Raw genomic sequence first — 11,567 nt, 5'->3', positions numbered from 1 at the left:
AATGTGTGACAAAAATGAGAAGAAACTTTGTATGTCTCAAGAACTATAAATTAGAAGAGTGTTGAAGAGATTCCATATGGAATATTTTAAGGCGGTAAGCACTTCTCTTGATACTCATTTCAAGCTAACTGCTAATCAAAGTCCTTCAAGTGAATATGAAACGTTTGATATGAAACATGTTCCTTATGAGTCTTCCATGCGTAGTTTGATGTATGCAATGGTGTGTACAAGACTAAATATAGCACATGTTATTGGTACCATTAATAGATTTTCGTCAAATCTAGGTAGAGATCATTGGAATGATGTAAGATAGGTTTTATGGTATCTTCGCGGTACTACTTGTAAGAGAATTTCTTTTGGAGGAGATAAGCCTACTCTAGATGGGAACTATAACTAAAAATGATCTAGAGACATTGGTTTCAGGAAGTCCACTTTGGTCTACATGATTAATTTTCCAGGGGAAGTTGTGGCTTCGCAGTCCAAATTACAAAGGTGTGTAGCATTGTATACTACAAAGAGGTGTTATGGTTGAAGAAAATTTTGAAGGAGTTTGAGTTTGTTCAGTACAAATATGTGTTATTTGTTGATAGTCAAAGTGTTATTCATCTGCGTAAGAATAAAACTTTTCATAATAAGTCCAAACATATTGATGTCAGGTATCATCGTATATGCGAGGATTCTAAGTTGTTGGAGTTAGATAAAATTCATACTGATGATAAGGGTTCATATATGATGACCAAGGCATTACCAAGAGGGAAGTTTGAAACTTGTTACAATATTGCCTATTTTGCCATTAATTTCCTCCACATAGTTATGACGGGGGAGAATTGTTAAGTATTGATTTGTTATATTGTGTTAATTTTCCATCATCGTATCGCTTAGTTTTGTAAAGAAAGAAAGAGTCCAAGACTATATAATGGATTCAAATTCTTCATAAAAAAAATATACAAGTCAAAATCATTTTAATTATGTATTTGATTTTTTATATTTTCTCGTATATTCTTATACTAGTGTATTGCGAGAGATAATTAAGTATTTTCTCGTATTTTTTAGAGTGTATTGAGGATAATTTAAATTTTGTAACTATTTTCACATGATATTATTTTCTAATTTTTACGTTAAATTTTTATAATAGGATTATATACCTCTTTTCACTATGTATACATTTGTTTTTCCTAACAATTATAACTAATTCAACCTAGCTATGATTTACGGAAAAATTCGATTGCAACTCCGATTAGGGCCTCCGTACGTCTGTGACATGGTTCAAACGTCTGTTTGGCCCGGCACGGGAATCTCAAAATTTTATCAAATTTTGACCTTCGGCTATAAAACGATTCGATGATTGGAATGCCAAAATTTTATTGGGCTTTGCGGGAAAACTTCGACCACACCTCCATTCCGCCGTCGGGACTTTTCATTGATCAAAGATGTAATCAAGTACTATAAAAATACCTTGTATCACACAATTAATATACAACCATAAAATTAGTATACAATTATTTTGAGAAAAAATACTTGCATGAAAACGAATATAATATGTGATTTTACAAACAATCATTCACAATTTTTTATTAATTAAAAAATAAAATAAAATTTTCTATCTCCTATTGTATCACAACCACCCCGATAACCCAATTAAAAAAAATAAATTAAATTTTAAATAAATTTAAAATTTTTCTTTTCTTATTAATTGTTTCTAACACTAAGAATTTAAGTTTGTACTCATACAAGTTTTCCTCCCATTTTGATTGATTACCTCTCTCAATTGTTTTGGTAACAAAAAGTACGGTTGAATCCGAGAAAATATTTCATATGAAATTTGTAATCCTTTACTTTATACACATAAGTAGTTAGATTGTATTTTAATCCTATGCAATAATTTTTACTTTATAGTTTCTCAATCCACCCTCTTTATTTTTTTTCAATTAAGAAATATTCTTTTACTTTTATTAATTTGGGTTCAACCTTCATAACACAAGCAAGAAAAGCATCATCTTTGCAAATTTGTGGACAACACTTTTCTCATCCAAATTAGATACTCTCACTTTACAGATAATAAGGACTCAAAAAAAGAAAACATATTATAAATTTCCATTTCAATATAGAAAATTAACACTTTATACCGACACCTATATAACTTGCAATAGTATGTTACCATATTTATTGTAACTGACACTTGAATCTCAAGTAAAGAACAATCTCTTAGCATCAAGAATCTCATAGATCTCTTGAGTTTCATGCAAGAAATTCTCAAAGCAAAAAAGTGCAAACATGTTATACATATATAAACATCATTTGATTTTCTTCTTCATTCATATTTACACTAGCCCTTCAAAAAATGGCTCCACCTCTCACACAATCACAATCTCAAGCAACCAAAACCAAACCAAAAACCTCAATCCTACGTTATATTGCTATGATAATTTTGTTTTTGATAATTCTTGTTGGCATAGCGGTTCTCATAATTTGGCTAGTCCTAAAGCCAAAGCATTTGCAATATAGTGTCGAAGATGCTGCAATCCATAACTTCAACTTAACCGATGCGGATCATCTCTATGCAAACTTCGATTTCACAATAAGATCAAACAATCCGAATTCGAAAGTTTCAATATACTATGACTCTATTGAGGTTTCGGTTCGATATGAGGATCAAACCCTAGCAACAAATGCGATTCAACCGTTTTTTCAGCCACGTAAAAATGTTACGAGGATGCATGTGAGACTAACCGCTCACACTGTTGCGTTGTTTGATTCGGTGCCGAAGGATCTCAAGCTTGAGAAAACTTCTGGGGATATTGCGTTGGATGTGTTGATTAGAGCAAAGATAAGGTTTAAGGTTGGAGTGTGGAAATCGAAACATCGGGTTTTGAAGGTGTTTTGTTCTAATATGTTGGTGAATTTTTCTAAAGCTAAGACTTTTGAAAGAGAGTCTTGTGACGTTGAAATGTAAACATGCATGCAAAATGGAGAAACACTCTATGAAGACTTGATAGTAATTTCTATTTTTCTGAATAATGATGTTATTATTATTATTATTATTATTTTTTGGTTTCTTGTGTTAGTTTTATGATGATTTTTTATATGTATTTTCTGAGTTTGATTTTAGTGATATGATTTTTCTGTCTGTCAGTATATTATTGTAATACTTCTTATGGGTTCTGGGGTTTTTATGTTGAAAATTGAAAGAAAGTAAAATTGTTATTATTCATCCAAGTTATATTGAAAATTGAAAGAAAATAAAATTGGCTATTATTCAACTAAATGGTGTTCTAATTATAGGTAACATTTTTTTTTTAAAATTCTTGAACATTAATGTTGGATGGTCACAAAGTACACATGATGAAACAAAGGGCATCTAATAAAGACTCAATCATCATACTAGAAATATGTGTTGCCATTGCCAATTCTAAAAGCATAGCCATCTTACAGACTCTATTTTGCTTTAATAATTAAGTTCCATATGGGGATTCCCTATGATTTACACCTAAAAAAAAAAAAAACTCTTTTTCCATAGTTAAATCCCTCACAAGTGCAAAAACTCTCCCAAAACAAATATTTGCAAGAGGCCTACAAACCTTATAATTCAGGTTATCGCAAATTATTAGTGAGGCCCCTGCCAAATTAGTGATGACGATTACATGATAGATTCTTGTATTGATTCATGTTTATGTATAGTTTGAGATCTTTCCAATGAATATGATTTAAAAACCTTTAGAAATCTTTTTGAAGCTTTCTTTAAATGAATTTATTTGATATTGTGATTGTTGTGGTGAAGTGATGTATTGTTGCATGATGATGCAACATAGCGACGTGATTGTGAAGTGGTGAATTACTATAAAAGTAATGATGTTTAGTCTATGTTTGGACGATGTTGTCGTACATTGTGAATATGTGTTTCGTGGATGTGTGTTATTGTGTCTCATCCATTGCATAAGTGTCCCTTAGCCTGAGAATGACAACGACTATTAGCCTGAAAGATGGCAACGACTATTAGCCTGAAAGATGGCAACGAATATGGCCCAATGACAATGATTGAGACGGGAGTTTTACTCCGAATGGTACCACATGCATTTGCATAAGTCGAGTCACATTTGGATTGCATTTGATGTTGTTTTGAAGGTGTGTTTGATGTGATGTGTATCGAACTCATAGTTGTGAATAGCATATGTTGTCGTACTTGTTTATTGACATGGTTACCGTTTTATAAGGTGTTTGAATGATGTGAATTGTTGGTAATATGCATATGTTGAGAAGTGGTGAATGTGTATGATTCTTATTTTTCGCTATAAGTATTATCATACGTTTCTTTATCGTGAATGATATCTCACCTCTTCTTTTTGAATGTTACCCTCCGTTGGTAACGTGGAGGTAACGACGTGGAGTAGCCGTTTATCTATTAGTTCGAGTCGGTGTGTCTATGCTCTGATACGTGACACTCGGGGGACGATTAGCTTGTTTGGATTATGTCATGTGTCTTGTTGTTTCGTTACTATATTTGGATATTGTTGTCTCTCAGTGGATTATGTTGTTATGTCCTAAAAAGATATTTTGGATATTTTTGAGTTGCCCATGTGTAGCATGCATGACTTGATTATTGATGTTGGTATTGTTCCGCTGCGATATTATGCACCAGTTGGTTTGAAGGTTTAATGAAATATGATTCCTCCATAGTATGTGTTATGCATCTATGATTATGAGCATGATTTGTTATTTGTTAAGTTGTTAATTTGTGACACCTCAAGTATGATGCATGTTTGAGATTTTTGAACTCTGACTTTCCGTGTTAATTGCGGGGTAAATTTGGGGTGTTACAATAAGTCTCACATCGACAATCAATGTAATGAACTGTAAATCTCTCTCTCTCTCTCTCTCTCTCTCTCTCTCTCTCTCTCTCTCTCTCTCTCTCTCTCTCTCTCTCTCCCTCTCTCTCTCTCTCTCTATATATATATATATATATATATATATATATATATATATATATATATATATATATATATATATATATATATATATATATATATATATATATAGGGAGCATATCAAGTGAGAGCATTTTTTTAATGAGAGATGAGAGGAATAAATATCAATCATTAGATTTATCAAGAGAGAGAATGTTAATACATTAATGTGGCTATTAATTTCTCTCTCTTGATGAATCCAATGGTTAATATTTGTTCCTCTCATCTCTCATTAAAAAATGCTCTCACTTGATATGCTCCCATATATATATATATATATATATATATATATATATATATATATATATATATATATATATATATATATATATATATATATATATATAAAATATGTATTTATTTGTTAAAAATATTTGTATATAAGTCTCACATCGACGATATATATATATATATATATATATATATATATATATATATATATATATATATATATATATATATATATATATATATATATATATATATATATATATATATATATATATATATATATATATATATATATATATATATATATATATATATATATATATATATATCGTCGATGTGAGACTTATATACAAATATTTTTAACAAATATATATATATATATATATATATATATATATATATATATATATATATATATATATATATATATATATATATATATATATATATATGTAGTCTCCGTAGTGCTATTCTCACACATTTAATCTCAATATCTCACAGTATCCCTTGAAATACTCAGTAGAAAAGTAAGTAAATATGATAAGTTATTTTTTTAGTCATGACTTGAATTAGTGATTCTCTTAAATGATTCAATTATAATTTAATTAACTATTTGAGTTAATATGTTAGTCAAAACAATGTAATGTGAAACAGTGACATTATGTTTAGTTTTATTATTTTTATTTTATTTTATAAAAAAATATATTATTAAATTTTAATTTATAATGAAAATTAACATATAAAAATTTGATATTTGCTCAAGGCCTCTAAAATTACGGGACCGGCCCTGGCTTCACTTAACAATATGTAAGTCAAAACAATGTTATGTTTCAATAAAATTTCACTCAAACAAAAAAGAGTTATATATTTTTTATCTATTCTTCTAATAATTAAATATTCAGTAGAAAAGTAAATAAATAGGATAAATTATTTTTTAGTCATGACTCGAATATTGATTCTCTTACAAGATTTAATTCAAAATTTATTAACCATTTGAGTTAATATATTTGAGTTAATATGTTAGTCAAAACAGGGTTTAGGGTTTAGGGTTTAGAGTTTAATTGTTAAACAATGCAGCTGACTTATTTTGTTTATATGAAAGGTGTTATAGATACATAAGCAAAGAGATTATTAATTATGTTGCTAATAATTGAGGTACGTATTGGTTTACTTTCTACTGTTAATAAAAAGGTCTTTATGCTCACTCATTTATTGAACAATAAAGGTAAAACATGGACAGGAATGTCAATGCCTATTGTAACCGAATCAAAAGCACGAGAAACATTTAATTACTTATATTAATGAAAAGTATTAACCATGTAGAACTATAAATGTAGAACTTAAACTCAATTATGTACAAGGCGGCTCAAAAACAGTTTAAAGAAATTTCGGTAGATGACATGAATATTGAGGCTTCTCTTAAAAACGAGACCCAAATGAGTTATCAGGATGACTTCTCTGAGTTATGTTGGAGATCATCTATCCAATATTTTGCATGAGTTGGACTTGGGAAATTCTTTTGAACATAACTTTCATGTAAATTTACTATGGCTCTTGTCGATGCTCTCCAAGAGCCAAATAATTTTTCATATTTTAGTGCATCTTCTCTATTTAACATGCTAAGACCCATAGTTTTTGGTGGATAAAAATCCAAACACTCTAAAATTGTTGCTCTTTGCAAAATAATCTTTACTTAATCAAGTTCAGAAGACAGAAACTTAAAACTTCTGAGGACTACAACTTTGAGATTATTAAATTTGTGACTGCAGTTGTCAAGTAAGTGTTTCTGGTGCATTTCCCAATACATTTAAAGATCAATCAGGTAATCAAGGTGCACAAATAGTTTAAAGTCAGACTCAAAAAAATAATAACATAAATTACTTAAGATATTAAAAGTACACACAAATATATATATATATATATATATATATATATATATATATATATCTATATATATATATATATATATATATATATATCTATATATATATATATATATATCTATATATATATATATATATATATATATATATATATATATATATATATATATATATATATATATATATATATATATAATACTTTATTTTTTTATTTTCAAATTTTATGCTATCAAAATAGTTGAAAATTAATTTGTAGTACTTACATCAATGTACAATTTCATCAAGGATGGACAAATTTTGAGAAACATGGTAATATCATATGGATTACAAAATATTCCTCCATCCATGATCAAATGAAGTTCTCTCAGTTTCACAAAAGAATATTGTGTGTCTCGAAATACACCATCTCGAATGCTTGCAGTTATAACCTGAAATGACAAAGTTTAATGATTTTTATCTAATAATAAAAAATCAATTGATATAAATAATAAATGTATATAGATATATTACATATTAATATCTATACGCGAACAAATAAAATAATTTTTTTAACATAAATCAAAATAGAACAAGTAATATATTTGTATATACCTCAATAAGTAGATGTGTAGTGGTGAGAATGGAGACATGGGAGAGATCATTAACTATAGCTTCAAGCTGAGTAGATTGCATGCAATTTTTTGAAGGTATAAAATTAAAGAAAGCCTCATACAACTGAACCCCTTGTGCAATTTGAACCACAACGAAACTTCCTTGATAAAAAATTGAACGAAGAGTTGGTGAATCAATTTTAATCTCTTCTAAGTCCCGACAACTATCGATTGTCAATTTTCTAAAATGTTTATTTTCTTTAACCAATAAGTTCAATTTCTTAATTGTAGAACATTGAATCAAGTCAATCATTGCAAGCATTTTACAATGCTTAATAAACACATTAAACACATCTTCAGTAATGTGTAGGTTACATATATATAGTCTTTGTAGAAATCGCAAGTCACTTGGAGACTCTGATAAATGAATCACACAGCTAACAAGTTTTAGTGCCTTTAAGTGGTGTATTGCGTGAAAAGCACTAAATTCAATTGTAAAACCATATTGGTAAAAATGCAACTCCAGTTCTTCTAGATCTTTTTTAGCGCATATTTCTAACCATCTCCTAATCAAAATTTTTATCCCAATAGGATTGATATGTAACTAAAATATTTTAATTTCACCACCTTTGTGAAAATTGAATATGTGATCGACTATTATTGCCAATTTCAATTGATTGTATCATATATAAAAATCTATGCCAAACAAAAAACGACGGTTATAACACCATGATCGTTTGTACCTTGTTATAACAAATGATGAAATTTCAATTGCATCTTTGATTGGTAAGAAAGTAAAATATTTTGAATGATATCCTCAGGATCATGACCACGTGATTGATTTTGATTAACAGAGAAAACCATTGAGACAAAAAAAGAAGAAAATATGAGAACTATGAGTTTAAGGTGTATGCAAATGAATTAAAAATATGATATCCCATCAATACATAGACTTTGAAATTTATAGACTTAAATAAAATTGAGTAAATAAAAAATTGCATTTCTTATGTACTGGTTTTAAAATCATCTTATAATTAATTAAATATTAGTGATGATATAAAATAATAAACACAATGAGTCAATAATAATATAAATTAATTAACATAAAGAGAAAAATTATAAAAAGTAATAAAAAATAGTAATGCTAGTATGTGATAAAAAATTTACCAATGTTAAAACTTTTAAATTTTGATCAACATGATATAAAATAATTAACGTAATGAGTCAACAAAAATATAAATTAATTAACATAAAGAGAAGAAATATAAAAAGTAATAAAAATTAGTAATGTTAGTATGTGATAAAAAATTTACCAATGTTGAAACAATTCCCTTTTAATCAACATTATAATTTTAATAGTTGTTAACATTCATTGCATCTACCTTGGTCAATCTACTCATTTAGGGATTTCGGAATTAACCTATTTTTTTCTCTTTTACCCAATAGTGAAATTGACCAAGATTATTTATTAATATTCATTGGATCTACATTTTTCTTTAGCTACTAATTTACCTACATTAGAATTGTGTTAAATTATTTCTTTTTTAACCTACACTAGATATTAACCCGTACGTTGTACGGTTATTGCTGTCAACTATCTACCCAAGCTTAGAACATGTCACTAAACACCTTATAATACCCTTTAAGCAAAATAAAATTTACACTATACAATACTCTTTTTACTTATTTGACTAAATAAATTTGTACTACCCAATCATATTTTTGCTTTCCTCCAAGTGGCACTTCTATTTTTCAAATCTTCATAGTTTCACTTCTTTAGCCGGGAAAAGCTTTTACACATACTTCAACTTTTTTGTTTCCTTCTCAAACACATCAATTTTCTCTCACAAAACACTTCTCTTTCTCTCATTTTTTCTTATGATTCTTCACTCCCTCTCTCGTTTGCGCTATCAACTTGGCTACATGGAGTTATTTCTATCCCCAACATGGAGTTTCTCTTTGGGCTGGATATGCTCAGTTTCAATCTTGTATATCATCAATGAGCTTCTTAGTTTTTTTACCGGATTTTGAGGAATCTTTATTGTGTATATTTTTTCTGGTCGTTGTTTCGTCTACCGCAAGTGAGGTAATGAGTTTTCATCTTCCACTTTCTTAGTCATTTTCTAACATAATTGAACTGTAGTCAAGACACATGTTTAAAGTTTAGCCAATATTCTTTAGAATTGTTACCTATTTAATGTTAAAATGACAGGAAGATAAAAGGTGTACAAGCAAGATTGAAGATGAAGCAGCCATATCATAAACGTATGTGTTGTTAATTTCAAAATATATGTTAGGTTTTCTTATCCAACAATGCCTTTCTTTTTTCCATCATATTGGTTAACTGATTTTGGTATTGTTTCTACTTTTGATTCAAAGTTTTGATTTATGTTTTTTTTTTTGATATGTGTTTGAACTGCTTTATTTTTTATGTCTTACATTTAAATTTTTTAATTTAGAGTGAATGAATTTCAAGTTTTTTCTCTTTTGATTCAAAGTTTAGATTTAGGTTTTTTTTTGTGGATATGTGTTTGAACTTCTTTATTTTTTATGTCTTAAATTTAGGTTTTTTTTTAGATATGTGTTTGAACTGCTTTATTTTTTATGTCTTACATTTAAATTTTTTAATTTAGAGTGAATGAATTTCAAGTTGTTTCTACTTTTGATTCAAAGTTTAGATTTAGGTTTTTTTTTGTGGATATGTGTTTGAACTTCTTTATTTTTTATGTCTTAAATTTAGGTTTTTTTTTTAGAGTGAATGAATTTCAAGTTTTTTCTCTTTTGCTAAGGCAGTTGCAACATTTAACTCTTTTTTCCAGTGTTAGAATTAGTACAATCTCTTTTCTTCCTCTTTTTTTTTGTTTTAGAAGGAACTAGATCCCTATTTTTTAGTTGAACATTGTGTTAGAACAAGAAATGTTCTGATCAATATTCTTAGTTTTGATGATAACGTTATATATGAATTTTGTATAAGAGAATGTGGTACTCTAATTATTCACGTTTTCCATTTCAGGAAAAGTATAAAAGAGAATGCACAAAATCAGCGCTTAGAAGCTCTAACCCAGAAGATCTGGATTGCTTCATCAGAACATGGTCTGGCAAGACATCAGAAGATGGTCCTGCAGAATAAGAACATGATCTGGAAAGCATTAGAAGATGGAAGTCAGAAGGAAAGCTCTGAAGTTCTGATGGTATCACGCTCAAAGCACTTTTGAAGTCTGAAGACAGAAGTTGTATCTGCACCAAAGCTAAAGACTCTGATATTCAAACATCTATTCTACATATTCTGAGTTCAGAAGCAAGTACAAGATGAAAAGCCTATAATGTCAAGTCTCTGACTGACAAAAGGAACGTTAGAAGCTACAAGAGGCAAAGTCAGTAAAAGCAGTGAAAGCATGGCTCGAGGTAGTTGACAAAAGTGTGAAACATTAAATGCAGCAGTGTACTATTCACGCAATGCATTAAATGCTCCCAATGGTCATTTTTCCTCAGTGCCTATATATAGAAGTTGTGATTCATAAGCAGCAACAACTCTCTCACGTGAAAATACCAAAACGCTGTCAAACTGAAATCAAACAAAAGCAAAGAAGAACTTCATCTTTAACCTCACAACTTTGTAATATATTAGTGAGAGTTAGAACTTAAACTTAAGAGAAAAATCACTTTGTGATTATAGCTTATTTTAGAAGCATTTGAATCTCTTGTAATATTTATTTTACATTGATTGTAAAAGGATTTCCTAGAGTGATCAAGGTGTGATCAGGATACTCTAGAAGACTTAGAGTGTTTCTAAGTGGAGAACCATTGTAATCAGTTTGATTAGTGGATGAAATCCTCAGTTGAGGTATATCACCTTGTCAGGGGTGGACTGGAGTAGTTTAGTTAACAACGAACCAGGATAA

The 11,567-nt window shown here is 28.8% G+C and overlaps 1 protein-coding gene across 1 annotated transcript; it reads left to right on the top strand.

The window, feature by feature from the left end:
* The first annotated feature begins 2,329 nt into the window (after positions 1 to 2,329).
* Positions 2,330 to 3,219, top strand: LOC131624291 (uncharacterized protein At1g08160-like). The gene has a single exon (XM_058895238.1). The coding sequence runs from the start codon at positions 2,342 to 2,344 to the stop codon at positions 2,951 to 2,953; it is 612 nt and encodes a 203-aa protein (XP_058751221.1). The 5' UTR covers positions 2,330 to 2,341; the 3' UTR covers positions 2,954 to 3,219.
* The last annotated feature ends 8,348 nt before the right edge of the window (positions 3,220 to 11,567 follow it).

Source organism: Vicia villosa, linkage group LG1, assembly GCF_029867415.1.
Source record: "Vicia villosa cultivar HV-30 ecotype Madison, WI linkage group LG1, Vvil1.0, whole genome shotgun sequence".
Classification (NCBI taxonomy): domain Eukaryota; kingdom Viridiplantae; phylum Streptophyta; class Magnoliopsida; order Fabales; family Fabaceae; genus Vicia; species Vicia villosa.
The sequence above is the reverse complement of the archived record's forward strand: the minus strand, read 5'-3'. Positions and strand labels throughout refer to the sequence as shown.